Source organism: Bombina bombina, chromosome 1, assembly GCF_027579735.1.
Source record: "Bombina bombina isolate aBomBom1 chromosome 1, aBomBom1.pri, whole genome shotgun sequence".
NCBI classification, from domain to species: Eukaryota; Metazoa; Chordata; class Amphibia; order Anura; family Bombinatoridae; genus Bombina; species Bombina bombina.
The window spans coordinates 641,265,839-641,292,130 of record NC_069499.1 but is presented as its reverse complement, the minus strand read 5'-3'; the positions used below and the strand labels follow the sequence as shown (position 1 = coordinate 641,292,130).

Below are 26,292 nucleotides of genomic sequence, written 5' to 3'. Positions count from 1 at the left end.
TACCAAAAACTGCTTCAGAAGAAGAAAATACATCAAAATGGTAGAATTTAGTAAAAGTATGCAAAGAGGACCAAGTTGCTGCTTTGCAAATCTGATCAACCGAAGCTTCATTCCTAAACGCCCAGGAAGTAGAAACTGACCTAGTAGAATGAGCTGTAATCCTCTGAGGCGGAGTTTTACCCGACTCAACATAGGCAAGATGAATTAAAGATTTCAACCAAGATGCCAAAGAAATGGCAGAAGCTTTCTGGCCTTTTCTAGCACCGGAAAAAATAACAAATAGACTAGAAGTCTTTCGGAAAGACTTAGTAGCTTCAAAATAATATTTCAAAGCTCTAACAACATCCAAAGAATGCAACGATTTCTCCTTAGAATTCTTAGGATTAGGACATAATGAAGGAACCACAATTTCTCTACTAATGTTGTTGGAATTCACAACTTTAGGTAAAAATTCAAAAGAAGTTCGCAACACCACCTTATCCTGATGAAAAATCAGAAAAGGAGACTCACAAGAAAGAGCAGATAATTCAGAAACTCTTCTGGCAGAAGAGATGGCCAAAAGGAACAAAACTTTCCAAGAAAGTAATTTAATGTCCAATGAATGCATAGGTTCAAACGGAGGAGCTTGAAGAGCTCCCAGAACCAAATTCAAACTCCAAGGAGGAGAAATTGACTTAATGACAGGTTTTATACGAACCAAAGCTTGTACAAAACAATGAATATCAGGAAGAATAGCAATCTTTCTGTGAAAAAGAACAGAAAGAGCAGAGATTTGACCTTTCAAGGAACTTGCGGACAAACCCTTATCTAAACCATCCTGAAGAAACTGTAAAATTCTCGGTATTCTAAAAGAATGCCAAGAAAAATGATGAGAAAGACACCAAGAAATATAAGTCTTCCAGACTCTATAATATATCTCTCTAGATACAGATTTACGAGCCTGTAACATAGTATTAATCACAGAGTCAGAGAAACCTCTTTGACCAAGAATCAAGCGTTCAATCTCCATACCTTTAAATTTAAGGATTTCAGATCCTGATGGAAAAAAGGACCTTGTGACAGAAGGTCTGGTCTTAACGGAAGAGTCCACGGTTGGCAAGAGGCCATCCGGACAAGATCCGCATACCAAAACCTGTGAGGCCATGCCGGAGCTACCAGCAGAACAAACGAGCATTCCTTCAGAATCTTGGAGATTACTCTTGGAAGAAGAACTAGAGGCGGAAAGATATAAGCAGGATGATACTTCCAAGGAAGTGATAATGCATCCACTGCTTCCGCCTGAGGATCCCGGGATCTGGACAGATACCTGGGAAGTTTCTTGTTTAGATAAGACGCCATCAGATCTATTTCTGGAAGTTCCCACATTTGAACAATCTGAAGAAATACCTCTGGGTGAAGAGACCATTCGCCCGGATGCAACGTTTGGCGACTGAGATAATCCGCTTCCCAATTGTCTATACCTGGGATATGAACCGCAGAGATTAGACAGGAGCTGGATTCCGCCCAAACCAAAATTCGAGATACTTCTTTCATAGCCAGAGGACTGTGAGTTCCTCCTTGATGATTGATGTATGCCACAGTTGTGACATTGTCTGTCTGAAAACAAATGAACGATTCTCTCTTCAGAAGAGGCCAAAACTGAAGAGCTCTGAAAATTGCACGGAGTTCCAAAATATTGATCGGTAATCTCACCTCCTGAGATTCCCAAACTCCTTGTGCCGTCAGAGATCCCCACACAGCTCCCCAACCTGTGAGACTTGATTCTGTTGAAATTACAGTCCAGGTCGGAAGCACAAAAGAAGCCCCCTGAATTAAACGATGGTGATCTGTCCACCATGTTAGAGAGTGTCGAACAATCGGTTTTAAAGATATTAATTGAGATATCTTTGTGTAATCCTTGCACCATTGATTCAGCATACAGAGCTGAAGAGGTCGCATGTGAAAACCAGCAAAGGGGATTGCGTCCGATGCAGCAGTCATAAGACCTAGAATTTCCATGCATAAGGCTACCGAAGTGAATGATTGTGACTGAAGGTTTCGACAAGCTGAAATCAATTTTAGACGTCTCTTGTCTGTTAAAGACAGAGTCATGGACACTGAATCTATCTGGAAACCCAGAAAAGTTACCCTTGCCTGAGGAATCAATGAACTTTTTGGTAAATTGATCCTCCAACCATGATCTTGAAGAAACAACACAAGTCGATTCGTATGAGATTCTGCTAAATGTAAAGACTGAGCAAGTACCAAGATATCGTCCAAATAAGGAAATACCACAATACCCTGTTCTCTGATTACAGACAGAAGGGCACCGAGAACCTTTGTAAAAATTCTTGGAGCTGTAGCTAGGCCAAACGGCAGAGCCACAAACTGGTAATGCTTGTCCAGAAAAGAGAATCTCAGGAACTGATAATGATCTGGATGAATCGGAATATGCAGATATGCATCCTGTAAATCTATTGTGGACATATAATGCCCTTGCTGAACAAAAGGCAAGAAAGTCCTTACAGTTACCATCTTGAACGTTGGTATCCTTACATAACGATTCAATATTTTTAGATCCAGAACTGGTCTGAAGGAATTCTCCTTCTTTGGTACAATGAAGAGATTTGAATAAAACCCCATCCCCTGTTCCGGAACTGGAACTGGCATAATTACTCCAGCCAACTCTAGATCTGAAACACAATTCAGAAATGCTTGAGCTTTCACTGGATTTACTGGGACACGGGAAAGAAAAAATCTCTTTGCAGGAGGTCTCATCTTGAAACCAATTCTGTACCCTTCTGAAACAATGTTCTGAATCCAAAGATTGTGAACAGAATTGATCCAAATTTCTTTGAAAAAACGTAACCTGCCCCCTACCAGCTGAGCTGGAATGAGGGCCGCACCTTCATGTGGACTTAGAAGCAGGCTTTGCCTTTCTAGCAGGCTTGGATTTATTCCAGACCGGAGATGGTTTCCAAACTGAAACTGCTCCTGAGGATGAAGGATTAGGCTTTTGTTCTTTGTTGAAACGAAAGGAACGAAAACGATTATTAGCCCTGTTTTTACCCTTAGATTTTTTATCCTGTGGTAAAAAAGTTCCTTTCCCACCAGTAACAGTTAAGATAATAGAATCCAACTGAGAACCAAATAATTTGTTACCCTGGAAAGAAATGGAAAGTAGAGTTGATTTAGAAGCCATATCAGCATTCCAAGTCTTAAGCCATAAAGCTCTTCTAGCTAAAATAGCTAGAGACATAAACCTGACATCAACTCTGATAATATCAAAAATGGCATCACAGATAAAATTATTAGCATGCTGAAGAAGAATAATAATATCATGAGAATCATGATCTGTTACTTGTTGCGCTAAAGTTTCCAACCAAAAAGTTGAAGCTGCAGCAACATCAGCCAATGATATAGCAGGTCTAAGAAGATTACCTGAACACAGATAAGCTTTTCTTAGAAAGGATTCAATTTTCCTATCTAAAGGATCCTTAAACGAAGTACCATCTGACGTAGGAAAAGTAGTACGTTTAGCAAGGGTAGAAATAGCCCCATCAACTTTAGGGATTTTGTCCCAAAATTCTAATCTGTCAGACGGCACAGGATATAATTGCTTAAAACGTTTAGAAGGAGTAAATGAATTACCCAATTTATCCCATTCTTTGGAAATTACTGCAGAAATAGCATTAGGAACAGGAAAAACTTCTGGAATAACCACAGGAGATTTAAATACCTTATCTAAACGTTTAGAATTAGTATCAAGAGGACCAGAATCCTCTATTTCTAAAGCAATTAGTACTTCTTTAAGTAAAGAACGAATAAATTCCATTTTAAATAAATATGAAGATTTATCAGCATCAATCTCTGAGACAGAATCCTCTGAACCAGAAGAGTCATCAGAATCAGAATGATGATGTTCATTTAAAAATTCATCTGTAGGGAGAGAAGTTTTAAAAGATTTTTTACGTTTACTAGAAGGAGAAATAACAGACATAGCCTTCTTTATGGATTCAGAAACAAAATCTCTTATGTTATCAGGAACATTCTGCACCTTAGATGTTGAAGGAACTGAAACAGGCAATGGTACTTTACTAAAGGAAATTTTATCTGCATTAACAAGTTTGTCATGACAATTAATACAAACAACAGCCGGAGGAATAGCTACCAAAAGTTTACAGCAGATACACTTAGCTTTGGTAGATCCAGCACTAGACAGTGATTTTCCTGTAGTATCTTCTGACTCAGATGCAACGTGAGACATCTTGCAATATGTAAGAGAAAAAACAACATATAAAGCAAAATTGATCAAATTCCTTAAATGACAGTTTCAGGAATGGGAAAAAATGCCAAAGAACAAGCTTCTAGCAACCAGAAGCAATGAAAAAATGAGACTGAAATAATGTGGAGACAAAAGCGACGCCCATATTTTTTAGCGCCAAATCAGACGCCCACATTATTTGGCGCCTAAAATGCTTTTGGTGCCAAAAATGACGCCACATCCGGAACGCCGACATTTTTGGCGCAAAATAACGTCAAAAAATGACGCAACTTCCGGTGACACGTATGACGCCGGAAACGGAAAATAATTTTTTGCGCCAAAAAAGTCCGCGCCAAGAATGACGCAATAAAATGAAGCATTTTCAGCCCCCGCGAGCCTAACAGCCCAAAGGGAAAAAGAGTCAAATTTTTGAAGGTAAGAAAAAAAATGATTAATTCAAGTGCATTATCCCAAATATGAAACTGACTGTCTGAAAAATAAGGAATGTTGAACATTCTGAGTCAAGGCAAATAAATGTTTGAATACATATATTTAGAACTTTATAAACAAAGTGCCCAACCATAGCTTAGAGTGTCACAGAAAATAAGATTTACTTACCCCAGGACACTCATCTACATGTTTGTAGAAAGCCAAACCAGTACTGAAACGAGAATCAGCAGAGGTAATGGTATATATAAGAGTATATCGTCGATCTGAAAAGGGAGGTAAGAGATGAATCTCAACGACCGATAACAGAGAACCTATGAAATAGACCCCGTAGAAGGAGATCACTGCATTCAAATAGGCAATACTCTCCTCACATCCCTCTGACATTCACTGCACGCTGAAAGGAAAACCGGGCTCCAACTTGCTGCGGAGCGCATAACGTAGAATCTAGCACAAACTTACTTCACCACCTCCATCGGAGGCAAAGTTTGTAAAACTGAATTGTGGGTGTGGTGAGGGGTGTATTTATAGGCATTTTGAGGTTTGGGAAACTTTGCCCCTCCTGGTAGGAATGTATATCCCATACGTCACTAGCTCATGGACTCTTGCTAATTACATGAAAGAAACTTAAATTATGCTTACCTGATCATTTTCATATCTTCAGATGGAAAGAGTCCACAGCTGCATTCATTACTTTTGGGAATTCAGAACCTGGCCACCAGGAGGAGGCAAAGACACCCCAGCCAAAGGCTTAAATACTCCTCCCACTTCCCTCATCCCCCAGTCATTCTGCCAAGGAACAAGGAACAGTAGAAAAAATATCAGGGTGAAAAGGCGCCAGAAGAATAAAAATAGCAGAGACCCCACAGAAAAATTACAGGTGGGGAGCTGTGGACTCCCATTCATTTATGAAGAAAAACTTAAATTATGCTTACCTGATAATTTCCTTTTCTTCAGATGGAAAGAGTCCACAGCTGCATTCATTAATTTTGGGAAAACAATACCCAAGCTATAGAGGACACTGAAGGCAAAAATGGGAGGGAACAAGAGCGATCCATTCTGAGGGCACCAGGCTTGAAAACCGCTACCCAACAAAATCCCGCTTCGTCCAAGAGACACCGTCGCCCAGCAGTCGGACTCCAAACAACACACCCCTTACTAAAGAAAGGGAACAAACTACCGTATCCTTCCACAAGAAGAAAAGGCACGTAGAAGACATGATTGTACTTGTAAAGCGCGGCTAATCCCCCTTAAGGGACTCAAGGTGCTGCTCATTTTATCAACCTCGAAAGGAGGAAAGGCTGAGGAGACTTCGCCGAGGATCGAACTTGCAACCCACGGTCTGCTACAGTGCAGAGTAGCCACAGTGAATTAGTATGCTGAGCTAGCTTCCCAGCTAGCATAAGGAACTACAGAAAAAAAAACTAAAAAACACAGAGCAAGAAAAACAGAGAACCCAGGTCTGGCTAACAGAGACCCAACCAGTCTCATAGAAACAAGGGGAGGCAACGCCCAGACCCCAGAAACAGAAACCACGGGATAAGGGCGGGAATCTGAAACAGGGAGGATCTTCCCCTAACACAGTGCAACCGCACTCTAAAAGCAAGGGGAAGAAGGTCAACATAACTCTAAAAGCAAGGGGAAGAAGGTCAACATAATTCCATTCTCTCCCCCCCTCAAATACTCTCACTCAACCACAACCCTCATAACCTGAAACTTAGTTCATTGTCCCCTGTTACTGAGGACGAAGTTTCAGCACTTATACTACGCTCTCACCTCACTACCTGTCCCCTCCTTGACCCTATCCCCTAACAGCTGCTCCCCTCTCTCTCTGCTACCCTTACCTCTATACTAACACACATTTTCAACCTCTCCCTCAGCACTGGTACATTTCCCTCATCAATGAAACATGCACTGGTCACACCTATCCTCAAAAAACCTTCCTTTGATCCTATCCCCCATCCAACTACCGCCCTATTTCCCTCCTCCCTCTTGCTTCAAGCTTCTCGAAAAACTAGTATATGCACGCCTATCCCATTTCCTTACGTTAAACTCCCTTCTTGACCCGCTGCAATCTGGATTTCGTCCCTATCACTCCACAGAGACAGCTATTGTTAAGGTCACCAACAACCTACTTACAACTAAATCAAAAGGCCACTTCTCTCTGCTTATCCTCCTTGATCTGTCCGCAGCCTTTGACACTGTCGACAACCCTCTTTTGCTCCAAACCCTCCAATCCTTCGGCATCTGTGACACAGCCCTTTCATGGCTCTCTTCCTACCTGTCAAACCGTACCTTCATTGTAGCCTTCTCTGGGGCCTCCTCTGCCCCGTCACCACTTTCTGTCAGAGTACCGCAAGGCTCTGTCCTCTGTCCCCTTCTCTTCTCAATCTATACGTCATCACTAGGTTCCCTAATTAAGTCCCACGGTTTCCATTATCATTTGTATGCCGATGACACCCAAATCTACTTCTCTGCACCAGACCTATCTCCTTCCTTGCTAACCCGTGTCACTAACTGTCTTTCTCGCATCTCTTCCTGGATGTCCTCTCACTACCTCAAGCTAAATCTCTCCAAAACTGAGCTCCTCATTTTCCCCCCTTCTTCCAAAATCTCCACCCCCAATATCTCTATAACTGTCGACAACTCCATCATTACCCCTACCCCGCATGCCTGATGTCTTGGGGTCACATTTGACTCAGATCTTTCCTTCACTCCTCACATTCAGTCCTTGGCTACAGCCTGCCGCTTCCACCTTAAAAACATCTCTAAAATTAGACACTTCCTTACACAAGACACAACTAAGATTTTAATCCACTCTCTCATTCTTTCCCGCCTTGATTACTGCAACTCTGTCCTCTCTGGTCTCCCCACCTGCCGCCTAGCTCCTTTACAATCCATAATGAATGCCTCTGCCAGACTCATCTTCCTTACACGTCACTTCATCTGCTGCGCCTCTCTGACAATCCCTTCACTGGCTTCCTCTTGCCTCTAGGATCAAACACAAAACTCTCACTCTAACATACAAAGCCCTCAACTGCACTGCTCCCCCCTACATCTCAGACCTTGTCTCCAGATACTCTCCCTCCCGTCCCCTTGGCTCTGCTCATGACCTCCTACTCTCCTCCTCTCGTCACCTCATCACACTCCCGTTTACAGGACTTCTGCAGACTGGCTCCCATCTTGTGGAACTCTCTGCCTCACTCCACAAGACTCTCTTCTATTTTTAAAAGCTTCAAGAGCTCCCTAAAGACTTTACTGTTCAGGGACGCATACAACCTACGCTAACCTTTTCTAATACCAGTTCCTCTCCTCCACTGCAATCCCCTGAACTCCCTTAGCATGTAAGCCTAAAAGTCCAGCTGTTTGTAGATCACCTTCTTAAGAGCTGACTACAACAGTGCAACTCTTGGCAGGGCCCTCTACCCTATAATTGTTTTGTACTCCCTCTGTTTATAGCGCTGCGGAATCTGTTGGCGCTCTACAAATAACCGATAATAATAATAATAATAATAAGGTCCCCCAAGTCGCAAAAAGGTAGCTCAGAATACCGAAATATTCAGAAACGAAACCTTGTGCAGCAAGCTCAGATAGGTCTGACGAACAACACCTGAAGCAAAAACACTGCAAGCTGCAGTCATCTAAAAATGACTCTGAAACTTAAATACTTGCCAGGCAAGCAGAAGCAGCTGAAGATAGGATTCTTTAGATTGCCAAGTATCCACTAAACAGCGGATAACGTTGCATGCTAAGAGCCGCCAGTCCTTCCTTCTTGAATATGGAGAAAGGAGAAACCTCAAGAGGCTTACCGTACAGCAAATGCTCCGAGGACGAATTTAGCAGAGCAACAGATCTCAGATCCTGCTCCAACACCGGACCAGCCCAAGCGACAGACATATCTGATAGACAGGGGGGGCAGAAAGACCCCAACCACAAGCCCTCAGGGAATGGAAAGAAAAAGGGGGGAGTCACCCACCCCAACAGAGCTTGGGTGCCAACCCAATCTGCTCCTCCAAAATAAGGCACTGCCAAGGAGAAGTAAAAACAAAAAGAAAGCTCCTCATGGTATAGTATTTTCAACTAGATGTGAAGCATATGCATCATATCCTGAACAGGTACTCACAAGTGTGATGGCACTTTGTGAAAAAAGTGCAAACGATCACGCTGACCTTTAACAGCAGTCAGTACGCTGGAAGGGCGATAACTTAGTGATGGCAGAGTGAAACAGATTGGAAGTCCACAAGCGATACTCTCTTATCCGTATTATCCTCCAAAAGGAGCAAGACAGAACCTCCGGATCCGGATATCGTGTCGGCTGCAGAGAGCTTGAAACCTCCGAATGGCTTCTCTGATGCTGAAACTAGCGGTATGTAAAAACCCACAGACTGACCATTCTGGTATTGTAAACGTTGACGTTCAGGACAAGATTAAAAACATCCGAGTATAATATAAACATAATTTTATTGAGCTATGCAACGCATTTCTCAGCCGTAAGCTCTTGGCCGTTTCTTTGCCACCGCCTATAGGATCAATATTATCAAATTTGTGGTATTGTAAAAAAGCACCTCCCATTGTTATTTGTAGATGACCTAAGGGACATAGCAAGGGAGGGATGGTGGTGTTCTTTTAAGAAAAGGAGTCTTCTGTTCTCCCCCATTAATTTAAGGACACAGAGTATAATGGGATCTTAAGATGTCATACCATCACCTGCAAAGATTGCGAATATGTATCAGTTCAAAACGATTTCTAAAGCACAATTACAAATGAATACTTTTCACATAACAAAAACAAAGGTTGTGGATATGGGAACACCTGTCTAACATAAATGCATGCTCCCTTTCTAACCCTTTGGTTCAGCCCTTTAAAAAGGGACATTCCAGACAATATTGGAATCCACATGGATGCATTTCAGTTTTAAATAGAAGAATTTTTGTAATATACATGTATTAGCAAAAATGATCCTTATAAAAGCTATAACGGTTTCAAAAGTGCATTTAAGTATACACCGTGCACCAGTATTTTAAACACAGCACTTGCTCAGAGTAAAAACGAAAGCCACATTAAGATATCTGCATTAATATTTGAAGTAAAGTACTAGATCACTATACTTACAGCACAATAAGAATGTCCTTTTATTATTCTATCATAATGTAACCAAAAGACATAAGTTACTTAGTTTTAAGAGGAAACATACATTAAAACATTTTGTATATTGGCAATTATTGATTTTTTGATGTGTGAATTACATTAGTGGCAAAACAATATGAAGCAATAAAATAAAGATGAAGATAAAATAAATAAAAATAAATTATTTAATTAGACTTAAAAGGAAGAACAACATGTTTTGATGTACATGCTGAGTTACTTCCATTGATTGATATTATATAAAATTAGATAAATTAATCTAAATTTGCCAAGTCCTGTTAGTCCCTCAGTTAGTTGTAAATAACAATATGTCCACCTTAAATAAACTGGCTGTCAGTGATGTCATTATGTTATAGCCAATAGCGCACAAATATGTGTTTTAAATATGGTAATAGGTGCTTAGAAGAACATACAGCTAAGACTTTAAATTATTATTTTTTTTTTATGAGCTAAAGGTTTGTACTGTTCTCCAATCGGTGATCTAGCCATTCGGAACTTTTTTGTACTGCTGATTGAACAACAGTTTTTTTTTTATCTTGTAAAAAACAAACGGTTTTGAAGTGGGCGGCCGAAGAATATTAGAATGGCACGGCTAGATTCAAACGTTAAAGCGCATCTTTCTTAGAAGTAATTTTAAAGTGCCTGTAACATATTGTTTCGATTCTGGACCTGATTTTAAAACAAGTAAAGTTAACAAACATTTTAAAGAGACACTAAAGCCAAAATTAAACTTTCATGATTCAGATAGAAAAAATAAAAAAAAATAAAGATAAAGAGATAAAACTTTCTAATTTACTTCCATTATCAAATATTGCAGTCTTTTTACATGCACACTTTTTTTCAGTTTAATTATTTTTATTGGGTTGATAAGTTTCAAATCAATACAACATACAATACAAGTTAACATGTCACTATGCAAAAATAATTCACAAGTGTATTGTGAAATAAACCTGTTCCATTTTTTTTTATTTTTTTTTTAGGCAACAGAATTCGGTTATAAAGGAAATAAAATAAAAGGAGGATAAAAACTGGTAAAAAATTGTTAGGCGAGGGAAAAAGGGAAGGAGAGGGGGGAGGAGAAGGGAAACGGAAAGAGAAGTAGGAAAGAAAAGACATCCCATACTATTTGTGTCATATTATAGTAATATAGTTCCCAGGTACATCCATATACATCTTGACCTGGAGAAATAAATAGTATAATAAAACAATTGGTGAGTGAAATCACTCATCCACTGGCTGTCAAAAACTCCAGTTGTATTATATAGTGTCCTAAAACCTTTGTTCCCACAAAAAGAGAATGTCATTAATAAAGTCGCATTTGCCTATGTTATAATAATGCATTTTTTCAAGGGTAAGAATGTACCTCTGATATCCATTGTGCAAAAGTGGGGATCTTTTGAGTCTTCCATAATCTTGGGATTAACCTTTTTGCACAAGCCAACATTATCTGAAATAATTTTTTGCGGTATACACAATGAAGGGGCGTGATATTATCAAGGAGGATGATATAAGGGTTAAGAGCTATACTCGTACCTAAGATTTGTTTTATACTCTGCTCTAATCAAAAACCGGTAATGTGCGGGCAAGTCCACCAAATATGGGTCATAGTCCCTATGTCTCCACACCATCTCCAGCAGCTCGAAGAGGCAGTCAGATAGATATTGCGGAGATGAGGTGTTAGGTACCAGCGGGCTAATATTTTATAATTCAGTTCAGACATGATCAGTGAAGCAGAGGCAGAGTTACATGCACACTTTTTAGGGCACCAGCTACTAATAAGCATGTGCAAGATCTGATGAAAGGTCTAATGTAGATCTGAAACGTCATCTAATAAATTTGACACTGAATTGTGAAAATCCTGAGAGTGCATCATCTTTGCATTTACTATTGATTTCAATGCTGCACCCAGGTGGCTGACCCCGGAGGGAGGATTAGTTTTTCTATATCTATATCTATATCTATATATTAAAGGGACATTATACACTATTTTTTTTCTTTGCATAAATGTTTTGTAGATGATCTATTTATATAGTCCATAAAGTTGTTGTTTTTTTTTAAAAAATAAATAGTTTTGCTTATTTTTAAATAACATTGCTCTGATTTTCAGACTCCTAACCAAGCCCCAAAGTTTTATGAGAATACTGTCAGCTACCTTCTTCAACTTGCTCCTGTTTGTGTAAATGGTCTTTTCATATGCAAAAGAAGGGGGAGTGTCTTATTTCCCCACTTGCAGTGGGCTTTCCAACTACCATTTACACAGAGCTAAACCAGGAGCTTCTAAGTAAGTGTTTAAATAGTTTTATACTGGATTTTTATATTAGTATCTGTGCATCTTATTATTTATAGTAGTGTCTATTACATGCAGTTATATGAAAATGAGTGTATACTGTCCCTTTAAGCCAGTGAGTCTCATTCTATTATGAAGAGTAAAAGCAGGAATGATTCAGCCCTCTGAGGCAAAGGACTGTAGTGTTAGGACCAGTCTATATTGGGGCACCTTGTAAGTTGGTGACTGGCTAAGCAGAATATGGCCCTATTGTGTGACTTAGATCCCAATTTTATTTAAAAAGAATAGTTGACTCTTGATGTGTTTTGCAGGCAATTTTTTTGCAGCAGTTAAAAAACAGAATTTATGCTTACCTGATAAATTTCTTTCTCTTGTGATGTATCGAGTACACGGATTCATCCATACTTGTGGGATATTCTCCTTCCTAACCGGAAGTGGCAAAGAGAGCACCCACAGCAGAGCTGTCTATATAGCTCCTCCCTTAGCTCCACCCCCCCAGTCATTCAACCAAAGGCTAGGAAGAAAAAGGAGAAACTATAGGGTGCAGAGGTGACTTAAGATTTTAAAATAAAAATGTACTACCTGTCTTAAGCAGACAGGGCGGGCCGTGGACTCGATACATCACAAGAGAAAGAAATTTATCAGGTAAGAATAAATTCTGTTTTCTCTTTTAAGATGTATCGAGTCCACGGATTTATCCATACTTGTGGGATACCAATACCAAAGCTTTAGGACACGGATGAAGGGAGGGACAAGACAGGTACCTTAAACGGAAGGCACCACTGCTTGTAGAACCTTTCTCCCAAAAATAGAACGAAAGTATCGAATTTGTAAAATTTGGAAAAAGTATGAAGCGAAGACCAAGTCGCCGCCTTACAAATCTGTTCAACAGAAGCCTCATTTTTAAAAGCCCATGTGGAAGCCACTGCTCTAGTAGAATGAGCAGTACTTCTTTCAGGAGGCTGATGGCCAGCAGTCTCATAAGCCAAACGGATGATGCTTTTCAGCCAAAAAGAAAGAGGTAGCCGTAGCCTTTTGACCTCTCCGCTTACCAGAGTAAACAACAAACAATAAAGATGTTTGACGGAAATCTTTAGTTGCTTGTAAGTAGAACTTTAAAGCACGAACCACATCAAGATTGTGCAACAGACGTTCCTTCTTTGATGAAGGATTAGGACACATTGAAGGAACAACAATTTCCTGATTGATATTCCTATAAGAAACAACCTTAGGAAGGAATCCAGGTTTGGTATGCAAAACCACCTTATCTGCATGGAAAACAAGGTAAGGTGAGTCACACTGTAAAGCATATAACTCAGAAACTCTTCGATCCGAAGAGATAGCTACTAAAAACAAAAAACTTTCCAAGATAGAAGCTTAATATCTATGGAATGCATAGGTTCAAACCGAACCTCTTGAAGAACTTTCAGAATTAAGTTTAGGCTCCATGGCGGAGCAACAGGTTTAAATACAGGCTTGATCCTGACTAAGGCCTGACTAAACAGTTGAACGTCTGGTACATCTGCCAGACGTTTGTGTAAAAGAATAGACAAAGCAGATATCTGTCCTTTTAAGGAACTAGCTGATAATCCCTTCTCCAATCCTTCTTGGAGAAAAGACAATATTCTAGGAATCCTAATCTTACTCGATGATTCACACCAATAAAGATATTTGCGCCAAATCTTATGATAGATTTTCCTGGTGACAGGCTTTCTAGCTTGAATCAGGGTATCAATGACCGACTCAGAGAAACCACGCTTTGATAGAATCAGGCGTTCAATCTCCAAGCAGTCAGGCGCAGAGAAATTAGATTTGGATGCTTGAATGGACCTTGGATTAGAAGGTCCTGCCTCATTGGCAGAGTCCACGGTGGAACAGATGACATGTCCACTAGGTCTGCATACCAAGTCCTGCGTGGCCACGCAGGTGCTATCAGAATCACCGAAGCTCTCTCCTCTCCTCCCACGTCTGGTTGCCAGAATCAAGCAGGAAACGGTGGAAATACATAGGCCAGATTGAAGGACCAGGGCACTGCTAGAGCATCTATCAGTACCGCCTGGGGATCCCGGAACCTGAACCCGTAATGAGGAAGTTTGGCGTTCTGATGGGACGCCATCAGATCCAATTCTGGTGTGCCCCATAGCTGAGTCAGCTGGGCAAATAGCTCCTGATGGAGCTCCCACTCCCCCGGATGAAAAGTCTGACGACTTAGGAAATCTGCCTCACAGTTCTCTACCCCTGGGATATGGATTGCTGAGAGATGGCAAGAGTGATCCTCCGCCCATCAGATTATTTTGGTTACCTCCATCATCGCTAGAGAACTCAGTGTTCCTCCTTGATGATTGATATAAGCTACAGTTGTGATGTTGTCCGACCGAAATCTGATGAATTTGGCCGTGGCTAGCTGAGGCCACGCCTGAAGCGCATTGAATATCGCTCTCAGTTCTAGAATGTTTATCGGGAGGAGAGTTTCCTCCCGAGACCATAAGCCCTGTGCTTTCAGGGAGTTCCAGACTGCACCCCAGCCTAGCAGGCTGGCATCTGTCGTTACAATGAGCCACTCTGGCCTGCGGAAACATTCCCTGAGACAAGTGGTCCTGAGACAACCACCAGAGAAGAGAATCTCTGGTCTCCTGGTCCAGATGCAGTTGAGGAGATAAATCTGCATAATCCCCATTCCACTGTTTGAGCATGCATAGTTGCAGTGGTCTGATGTGTAGGCGGGCAAAAGGAACTATGTCCTTTGCCGCTACCATGAGTCCGATTACCTCCATACACTGAGCCACTGATGGCCGAGGAATGGAATGAAGAGCTCGGCAAGTGGTTAAGAGTTTTGATTTTCTGACCTCCGTCAGAAATATTTTCATTTCTACCGAGTCTATCAGAGTCCCTAGGAAGAAAACTCTTGTGAGAGGGAAGAGAGAACTCTTTTTTATGTTCACTTTCCACCCGTGAGATCTCAAAAAAGTCAACACTATGTCCGTGTGAGACTTGGCTAGCTGGAAAGTCGACGCCTGAATTAAGATGTCGTCTAGATAAGGCGCCACTGCTATGCCCCGCGGTCTTAGAACCACCAAAAGGGACCCTAGCACCTTTGTGAAAATTCTGGTAGCCGAGGCCAACCCGAAGGGAAGGGCCACAAACTGGTAATGCCTGTCCATAAAGGCGAATCTGAGGAATTGGTGATGATCTCTGTGAATAGGGATGTGTAGATACGCATCCTTTAAGTCCACGGTAGTCATATATTGACCCTCCTGGATCAACAGTAGAATAGTCAGAATAGTCTCCATCTTCAATGATGGTACTCTGAGGAATTTGTTTAGAATTTTGAGATCCAAGATTGGTCTGAAAGTTCCCTCTTTTTTGGGAACCACAAACAGGTTTGAGTAAAACCCTAGCCCATGTTCCGACTTTGGAACTGGGCGGATCACTTCCATGGTATGTAGGTCTTCTACACAGCGTAAGAACGCCTCTCTTTGTCTGGTTTGCAGACAATTGAGAAATGTGAAATCTCTCCCTGGGGGGGGGGGGGGGGTCTTTGAAGTCCAGAAGATATCCCTGGGACACAATTTCTAAAACCCAGGAATCGTTTACATCTCTTGCCCAAGCCTGAGCGAAGAGAGAGAGTCTGCCCCCTACTAGATCCGGTCCCGGATCGGGGGCTACCCCTTTATGCTGTCTTAGAGGCAGCTGCAGGCTACTTGGCCTGTTTACCCTTGTTCCAAGCCTGGTTAGGTCTCCAGACTGACTTGGATTGGGCAAAATTTCCCTCTTGCTTTGTAGCAGGGGAAGCTGAAGCGGGACCACTCTTGAAGTTCCGAAAGGAACAAAAATTATTTTGTTTGGGCCTCATTTTATTTGTTTTATCCTGAGGGAGGGCATGGCCTTTCCCTCCAGTGATGTCTGAAATAATCTCTTTCAGTTCATGAGCCAACCACCTGAAGGTTCTGTGTAGTAAACAATCTTAAAAAAAAAAAAAACAAAAAAAAAAAAACAGAAAACCAGCCAGGATTTTTTCAAAAACAGGGGTCAAAATGTATTGACGTTTCGGGGAGTAAACCTCCCCTTCCTCAGAACATAAAGTGTACAAGCACACTGCACCTTAACCCTTTCGAGCCTGGGCTAAAGTGCCTACATCGGAACAACTGTTCCGATGTAGACAAATTGAAACCACGCGATTGTGCACACGATCGCGAGATTTCAATTATTGGATCGTGTCTGGGGGGCCTCCCTACAACCTTAGGAACGCCCCCAAGACCGCGATCAAGTCCTGACTGCACAGAAGGCTTCAGGACAGCCGTTAGTTATGACGTTCTATTCCGTCATAACGGCTTTAAAGCCCAGTCTAATTATGACGGAATAGAACGTCATAACGGCTTTAAAAGGTTAAATAAGCAAACAACTACAAACACACCTCCCACTTCCTGTTCAGAAAGAGCGCCAGAAACACACTACTTCCGGTTTAACTTGCATGACCCGGAAGTGCTTAACAATATATTCAAGTGTACATATAGTAACCAAGTGCCTTGAAAATAATGTAAAATACAAGAAAGAAACTGCCCACATACTGTGTCTCTTCATCGTGTCCTTAACATGTTGTAACATTCTCATCACATATAACAATCGGGAACCAAAGTGTACTCCAAAATAATGTGTGTTTATCCACAACCTGAAGTTACACAACCACTTCCGGTATGCCGTAACTAACATTCTCTGTGCCTTACTTCTAATTAACATATTAATCAAAATATGGAGCCTTACTGTGGTCTAATCAATGTGTCAATGGGGTCATGCTACTCGTAATGGACCACGCTCACATAGTTGATGCCTACCTCCGTGTCCTCCTACGTTTACGTATCCTGCGACCGCTACCGGAAGTTACATCACTTCCGGTCATTACGCATCGCTCGTGTTACAATGTTAAGCATGTCATGTAGTGTTCTTTGGATCATAACCTGAACAGGTACCTTACAATTTCACTCTTACAAACAGGGTGATTTAACTACAAACATAGTGATACAAAAAAAAGACCTATCTATACTTTGGAACCTTAGTCAGCCCCATACCATGTGACTTAAATATGCACTATGAGCTATAACACATCGACCCGTGTCCCAATGACTCACTATGTGCATAATTCTCTACCTTAGTCTACATAATGCACTTACATATTGGTTCACACCTATAGTTACATGTGTGTATCAGACATATATTTGATAGCCATATGTTACATATTAACTTTATTTCATTACATTCAACTGCTCTTATATCTTAGTACCACTGTTATGTACTGCAGCTAGAGATGAGAGTACCTAGGCTGTCCCCATGTGTATAGTTAACCACCGCCACACAACATGCAGGTCTCAGGCTGAAAGACAGAGGGGAACGGCAAGAGCCACAATGTGGTCCCTGTCGTCCCCCACTCGCCCCTCCATCCACTCCAGTACGCTACCCCACCCTCCGGTATAAATAATATACACAATATAATGCAAAAGTTTGGGCACCCCTGACAATTTCCATGATTTTCATTTATAAATAATTGGGTGTTTGGATCAGCAATTTCATTTTGATCTATCAAATAACTGAAGGACACTGTAATATTTCAGTAGTGCAATGAGGTTTATTAGATTAACAGAAAATGTGCAATATGCATCAAAACGAAATTAGACAGGTGCATAAATTTGGGCACCCCCACAGAAATATTGCATCAATATTTAGTAGAGCCTCCTTTAGCAGAAATAACAGCCTCTAGACCATTACTATAGCCTGTAATGAGTGTCTGGATTCTGGATGAAGTTATTTTGGACCATTCCTCCTTGCAAAACATCTCCAGTTCAGTTAGGTTTGATGGTTGCCGAGCATAGGCAGCCCGCTTTAAATCACCCCACAGATTTTCAATGATATTCAGGTCTGGGGACAGGGATGGCCATTCCAGAACATTGTACTTGTTAGTCTGCATAAATGCCAGAGTAGATTTTAAGCAGTGTTTTGGGTCGTTGTCTTGTTGAAATATCCAGCCCCGACGTAACTTCAACTTTGTGACCGATTCCTGCTGATATTAAGTGGAATCCATGCGACCCTCAACATTAACAAGATTCCCAGTACTGGCACTGGCCACACAGCATGATGGAACATCCAAATTTTACTGTGGGTAGCAAGTGTTTGTCTTGGAACGCTGTGTTCTTTTACCGCTATGCGTAACACCCCTTGTTATGACCAAATAACTCAATCTTTGTTTCATCAGTCCACAGCACCTTCTTCCAAAATGAAGCTGGCTTGTCCAAATTTGCGTTTGCATACCTCAAGCGACTCTGTTTGTGGCGTGTGTGCAGAAAAGGCTTCTTCCGCATCACTTCCCATACAGCTTCTCCTTGTGCAAAGTGCGCTGAATTGTTGAACAATGCACAGTGATACCATCTGCAGCAAGATGTCTTTGGAGGTGGTCTGTGGGCTGTTTTTGACCGTTCTCACCATCCTTTGCCTCTCCGATATTTTATTTGTCCTGCCACTTCTGGCCTTGACAAGAACTGTGCCTGTGGTCTCCCATTTCCTCACTATGTTCCTCACAGTGGACACACTGACAGTTTAAATCTCTGTGATCGCTTTTTGTAGCCTTCCCCTAAACCATAATGTTGAACAATTGTTGTTTTCAGGTCATTTGAGAGTTATTTTGAGGCCTCCATGTTGCCACTCTTCAGAGGAGAGTCAAAGAGAACAACAAATTGCAATTGACAACCTTAAATACCTTTTCTCATGATTGGATGCACCTGTCTATGAAGTTCACCAAACCAATTGCGTGTTACAATTAATCAGTGATAGGTAGTTACAGGTATTCAAATCAACAAAATCACATGGGTGCCCAAATTTTTGCACCTGTCTAATTTCATTTTGATGCATATTGCACGTTTTCTGTTAATCCAATAAACCTCATTTCACTACTGAAATATTACTGTGTCCTTCAGTTATTTGATAGATCAAAATGAAATTGCTGATCCAAACACCCAGTTATCTATAAATGAAAATCATGGAAATTGTCAGTGGTGCCTGAACTTTTGCATACAACTGTGTGTGTATATATATATATTTCTCATGGTGACATTGCCTGCCCCTTTAAGGATTTCCATCGAGCTTCCCTATTTAAAGCACAAGCACTATTACCAAAGTGCTTGGTATTGATTCAACCTCCTACTATTGAATCAGAGCTAGCCGTTTCTACTAGCACTCCTGCCTGTATCACGCTCTCCTAAGAGTTTACACGCATTGTACCTCAGCTGATTTCCTGTCCGGATCCTCACAGCAACTTGCGGTGACGTCACACGCCAACCGGCTGCCGCTTCTCAGCTGCTCAGTCGCTCCTGACATCTTGCCTGCTGCTGCTTGTCTGTTACTCACTCGTCTCAGACATATCTGCGGTTGTTGTGACACTGCAGCTACCTTCCTCCTGATCTCGCTTCCAGTCGGCTACCGCTTCTACAGCTGATCATCTCTCTGTCAGATCTTGAGAAGGTACTTGTTTTGCCATTTGCTGTCTGCCATTTAATTACAGTCTCATACGCCAGTCTTTGCTATTATCTACAATCAGTAACTTTTGTTCTAGCCTGACTAGATATCGAAAGTTGCAACTTGTGAATATTGATACATTCTATATAAACACCTTACCAGTTTGTTCTACTATAATTGACCTGCTGCAATTATTCAGTGGTTACCCACAGGTGGCAGCAATAGGTTAATTTACAACTACAAACTTTCAAGTAACTTTGCATTGAGGACCTATAGGTTTGCACATTACTATAACTTAGTAATTGATGTACACTTCCTTCGTTCTCTGTGCAACAAAACAAAACATATACATATATCTCAGCAGTTGTGGACCTACAAAATACTACTTCTCTTACAGAACCTCAGTAAGACATCACACATATATACATATACACACACAGTATATAAGCTTGTTTGTTGTTTTTTAACACAATCAGTTTCTTTTTATGTTTACTTTGATTTAAAATATTTGTTTTTATTAAAGGAGCACTCATATACCTTTAACCACAAGTGACAGTGATGCAATATTGCACCATTAAAGTCACTGAATATTCGTTTATGGGGCCAGTTTGTACCTCACACCCAGAGGTTGGAGAAACTAACTGCCAAGCTATATATGAGTGCAAACAGTGATCTAAAAATAGCACAAAAAGGTAATATAACAATAATATGGTTACCTTTTAAAAACAGATAAACTTTTTCTTTACAGAAATCATAAGAAAAAACATGTAATATTAAATAATATGCTACTTAAAATGACTTGTCTTTTTTGTTTTATTGTTTGGCAAGTGGCTGCATTGTTTCTTTTGCATTCATTATTTTAAATGTTTACTAAAATTATTTGCCACATAAAATGCCCACAGTATATTTATATTAAAATATTTTGAGAAATAGAAACTATAAATGGACAGAATTACCAAAACAGAAGAGAGAAGATTAGAACGCGTTAATCTTACACACACATTTCTTTTTTCTGTGTGTGTTTGTTACCTGCCCATGGGAATCAAAAGTGTCAAAACTCCATGAAGCCACAAGAGGCCAGGTATACCCCAACAAAGGAATGAATAAAGTCTTCTCAACCTGAGGGGGGAAAAACAACAAAGTAATCCAACATCTATAAATATAGTTTTGACACACCAGCCCACAAAAGGCACAGTGAGATCAAGATCTATCACCAAGGTGCATAACACAAGGTTTGACAAGATGAGAATTACTCATAGAATTTAAAAACTATTAGAATGGTGCACATGTGACCCCTTCTTCCAACAAGACAACTGTGGATACAGGTATAGATATGAGAATATAACCAACATTTAAGAAAAGCTGAAATTAATTATCTTACACAGACCAAGGAAACAATAAATAATGCTGTTGTGCTTCCTACTGGATTGCTTTTGACTGGTTTGGCCTATAAAACACATGCACAGAAAAGGCCAAAGACTAAGAACAAATTGTGTGTTTTATAGCTAAACCAGTAAAAAAAAGCCATCAAGAAAAATATGCTTCAAGTAATTACTCCCCTAATGCCTAATTAACTGTCCATTACCTATCTGGGGGAGAGGGACTGAATAGCTGAGCTACCTCCAGAGAATAACAGAACATTGACCAAAATTGCACAGAACAGAAGTAATGAATCCAGGCCTGTGGAGGGGAGAGAGATTACATATAAATCATGAGAAGAAGAAAGGAGCATAGGATTCCACTACAATTTAAAGGGATAGGAAAGTCAAAATTAAACTTGCATAATTTAGATAGAGAAATGAATTTTAAAACACTTTTAAATTAACTTCTATTTTCAAATGTGCTTCATTCTCTTGGTATCCCTTGTTGAAAAATAATACGCACATATACAGCAATAGTGGGAGTTAGCTGCTGATTGGTGTCTGCAGACATTTGTCTTTTGTGATTGGCTAACTAGGTGTGTTCAACTAGCTGCCAGTAGTTCAAAGCTGTTCCTTCAGCAAGTGATACATGAATGAAGCAAATTTGATAATAGAAGTAAATTAGAAAGTAGTTTAAAAACATAATTTATGCTTACCTGATAAATTTATTTCTCTTGTAGTGTGTTCAGTCCACGGGTCATCCATTACTTATGGAATATATTCTCTCCCCAACAGGAAATTGCAAGAGGATCACCCAAGCAGAGCTGCTACATAGCTCCTCCCCTCACATGTCATATTCAGTCATTCAACCAAAACAAGACGAGAAAGGAGGAACCATAGGGTGCAGTGGTGACTGAAGTATTAAATAAAATTTAGATCTGCCTTAAAAAGACAGGGCGGGCCGTGGACTGAACACACTACAAGAGAAATAAATTTATCAGGTAAGCATAAATTATGTTTTCTCTTGTTAAGTGTGTTCAGTCCACGGGTCATCAATACCAAAGCCAAGTACACGGATGATGGGAGGGACAAGGCAGGAACATTAAACAGAAGGAACCACTGCCTGTAGAACCTTTCTCCCAAAAACAGCCTCCGAAGAAGCAAAAGTGTCAAATTTGTAAAATTTTGAAAAAGTGTGAAGGGAAGACCAATTCGCAGCCTTGCAAATCTGTTCAACAGAGGCCTCATTCTTAAAGGCCCAGGTGGAAGCCACAGCTCTAGTGGAATGAGCTGTAATTCTTTCAGGGGGCTGCTGTCCAGCAGTCTCATAGGCTAAACGTATTATGCTACGAAGCCAAAAGGAGAGAGAGAGGTTGCCGAAGCTTTTTGACCTCTCCTCTGTCCAGAGTAAACGACAAACAGGGAAGAAGTTTGACGAAAATCTTTAGTTGCCTGTAAATAGAATTTCAGGGCACGGACTACATCCAGAGTATGCAAAAGTCGTTCCTTCCTTGAAGAAGGATTAGGACATAATGACGGAACAACAATCTCCTGATTGATATTCCTGTTAGAGACTACCTTAGGTAAAAACCCAGGTTTAGTACGCAGAACTACCTTGTCTGAATGGAAAATCAGATAAGGAGAATCACAGTGTAAGGCAGACAATTCCGAGACTCTTCGAGCCGAGGAAATAGCCATCAAAAATAGAACTTTCCAAGATAAAAGTTTAATATCAACGGAATGAAGGGGTTCAAACGGAACTCCTTGAAGAACTTTAAGAACCAAGTTTAACCCCTTAAGGACCAGCGACGTACCCTGTATGTCGCTGGCCTTTTTTTGGGACTTGTTTGTTTTATAGTGCGGTCTTGCCACCAGCGTTGAGACTGCTCTATTCCACAAAACCTGCTGGAGGGAGGGCATTAATAGCGTGTTCTTGCTAGACTTGTGCTATTATGCCCTGAAATAACCCTTAAACGACCAGTGACATACAGGGTACATTGTGGTCATTAAGGGGTTAAGCTCCACGGAGGAGCAACAGTTTTAAACACAGGCTTAATCCTAGCTAACGCTTGACAAAAGGCCTGGACGTCTGGAACTTCTGCCAGACGCTTGTGCAAAAGAATAGACAGAGCAGAAATCTGTCCCTTTAAAGAACTAGCTGATAAGCCTTTTTCCAAACCCTCTTGGAGAAAAGACAATATCCTTGGAATCCTAACCTTACTCCACGAGTAACTCTTGGATTCGCACCAATACAGGTATTTACGCCATATCTTATGGTAGATTTTTCTGGTAACAGGCTTTCGTGCCTGTATCAAAGTATCAATAACTGACTCGGAGAAACCACGCTTTGATAGGATCAAGCGTTCAATCTCCACGCAGTCAGTCTCAGAGAAATTAGATTTGGATGAATGAAAGGACCTTGTATTAGAAGGTCTTTCCTCAAAAGGTAGAGTCCATGGAGGACAGGACGACATGACCACTAGGTCTGCATACCAGGTCCTGCGTGGCCACGCAGGCGCTAACAGAATCACCGATGCTCTCTCCTGTTTGATCTTGGCAATCAGTCAAGGGAGCAGAGGAAACGGTGGAAACACATAAGCCATGCTGAAGAACCAAGGAGCTGCTAGAGCATCTATCAGCTTCGCTCCCGGGTCCCTGGACCTCGAACCGTAAAGAGGAAGTTTGGCATTCTGGCGAGACGCCATGAGATCCAGATCTGGTTTGCCCCAACGATGGACCAGTTGAGCAAATACCTCCGGATGGAGTTCCCACTCCCCCGGATGAAAAGTCTGACGACTTAGAAAGTCCGCCTCCCAGTTCTCCACTCCTGGGATGTGGATCGCTGACAAGTGGCAAGAGTGAGACTCTGCCCAGCGAATTATCTTTGAGACTTCCAACATCGCTAGGGAGCTCCTGGTTCCCCCTTGATGGTTGATATAAGCCACAGTCGTGATGTTGTCCGACTGAAATCTGATGAACCTCAGTGTTGCTAGCTGAGGCCAAGCTAGAAGAGCGTTGAATATTGCCCTTAGCTCCAGAATATTTATTGGGAGGAGTTTCTCCTCCTGAGTTCAGGATCCCTGAGCCTTCAGGGAATTCCAGACTGCGCCCCAGCCTAGGAGGCTGGCATCTGTTGTCACAATCGTCCAATCTGGCCTGCGAAAAGTCATGCCCCTGGACAGATGGACCCGAGATAACCACCAGAGAAGAGAATCTCTGGTCTCTTGATCCAGATTTAGTAGAGGGGACAAATCTGAGTAATCCCCATTCCACTGACTTAGCATGCACAACTGCAGCGGTCTGAGATGCAGGCGCGCAAATGGCACTATGTCCATTGCCGCTACCATTAAGCCGATTACTTCCATGCACTGAGCCACTGACGGGTGTGGAATGGAATGAAGGACCCGGCAAGCATCTAAGAGTTTTGATAACCTGGCCTTCGTCAGGTAAATTTTCATTTTTACAGAATCTATCAGAGTCCCTAGGAAGGAGACACTTGTGCGTGGTGATAGAGAACTCTTTTCCATGTTCACCTTCCACCCATGCGACCTTAGAAATGCCAAAACTATATCTGTATGAGACTTGGCAATTTGCAAGCTTGTCGCCTGTATCAGGATGTCGTCTAGATACGGAGCCACCGCTATGCCTCACGGTCTTAGAACCGCCACAAGAGAGCCCAGCACCTTTGTAAAGATTCTCGGGGCCGTAGCCAACCCGAAGGGAAGAGCTACAAACTGGTAATGCCTGTCTAGGAAGGCAAATCTGAGGAACCGATGATGATCTTTGTGAATCGGTATGTGAAGGTAGGCATCCTTTAAATCCACTGTGGTCATGTACTGACCCTCTTGGATCATGGGTAGGATAGTCCGAATAGTTTCCATTTTGAATGATGGAACTCTTAGGAATTTGTTTAAAATCTTTAGGTCCAAAATTGGCCTGAAGGTACCCTCTTTCTTGGGAACCATGCGCGCTTGAATGGCAAAACCGGAATTCTTAGCCGTTAGTTTAGTTAGATGTACAATGGCATCCGAAACAAATGCATTAGCTAGCTTAAGTGCTTTAAGCTTATCCATAATTTCATCCAATGGAGCAGAGTGGATGGCCTCTTCTAGAGACTCAAATCAAAATGCCGCAGCAGCAGTGACAGGCGCAATGCATGCAAGGGGCTGTAAGATAAAACCTTGTTGAACAAACATTTTCTTAAGGTAACCCTCCAATGTTTTATCCATTGAATCCGAAAAAGTACAACTATCTTCCACCGGGATAGTGGTACGCTTAGCTAAAGTAGAAACTGCTCCCTCCACCTTAGGGACCGTCTGCCATAAGTCCCGTGTAGTGGCGTCTATTGGAAACATTTTTCTGAATACAGGAGGTGGGGAAAAGGGCACACCAGGTCTATCACACTCCTTGCTAATAATTTCTGTAAGCCTTTTAGGTATAGGAAAAACGTCTGTACACACCGGTACTGCATAGTATCTATCCAGCCTATATAATTTCTCTGGAATCGCAACTGAATTACAGTCATTCAGAGCCGGCTAAAACCTCCCCTAGCAATACACGGAGGTTCTCAAGCTTAAATTTAAAATTAGAGATCTCTGAATCCGGTTTCCCTGGATCAGATCCGTCACCTACAGAATGAAGCTCTCCGTCCTCATGTTCTGCAAACTGTGACGCAGTATCGGACATGGCTCTCGAAACACCAGCGCGCTCTAATCTTACCCCAGAGCGATCGCGCTTGCCTCTTAATTCTGGCAATTTAGATAATACTTCTGTCAGGGTATTATTCATAATATTAGCCATGTCTTGCAATGTGATTTGTATGACCGTCCCTGATGCACTTGGCGCCACAATATCACGCGCCCCCTGAGCGGGAGGCGAAGGTACTGACACGTGAGGAGAGTTAGTCGGCATAACTTCCCCCTCGTTGTCTGGTAATAATTCCTTTATAGATAAAGACTGACCTTTATTATTTAAAGTGAAATCAATACATTTTGTACACATGTTTCTGTGGGGCTCCACAGTGGCCTTTAAACATAGTGAACAGATTCATCTGTGTCAGACATGTTTAAACAGACTAGCAATAAGACTAGCAGACTTGGAAAACACTGTATATAATTTTACAAGTAATAAAGAAAAACGCTACTGTGCCTTTAAGAAGCACAGAAAACTGTCACAGTTGAAATAACAATGAGTTATAGCAATCAAATTTTCACAGTAAATGTATTAAGTTAGCAGAGCATTGCACCCATTTGCCAATGGATGATTAACCCCTTAAAACCCAAACGTTTTTTATAAGCAAAAAAACGTTT

The 26,292-nt window shown here is 41.4% G+C and overlaps 1 protein-coding gene across 1 annotated transcript in view; it reads right to left on the bottom strand.

The window, feature by feature from the left end:
• LOC128660235 (G-protein coupled receptor 143) overlaps positions 1 to 26,292 on the bottom strand; it is a 358,779-nt gene that overhangs the window by 267,972 nt on the left and 64,515 nt on the right. Inside the window, exons 3-4 of the mRNA XM_053713983.1 lie at positions 21,208 to 21,302; positions 20,660 to 20,741 (exon numbers count right to left, since the gene is read on the bottom strand). Of these exons, the coding sequence (XP_053569958.1) occupies positions 20,660 to 20,741; positions 21,208 to 21,302 (177 nt within the window). The remainder of the gene's footprint in view (positions 1 to 20,659; positions 20,742 to 21,207; positions 21,303 to 26,292) is intronic.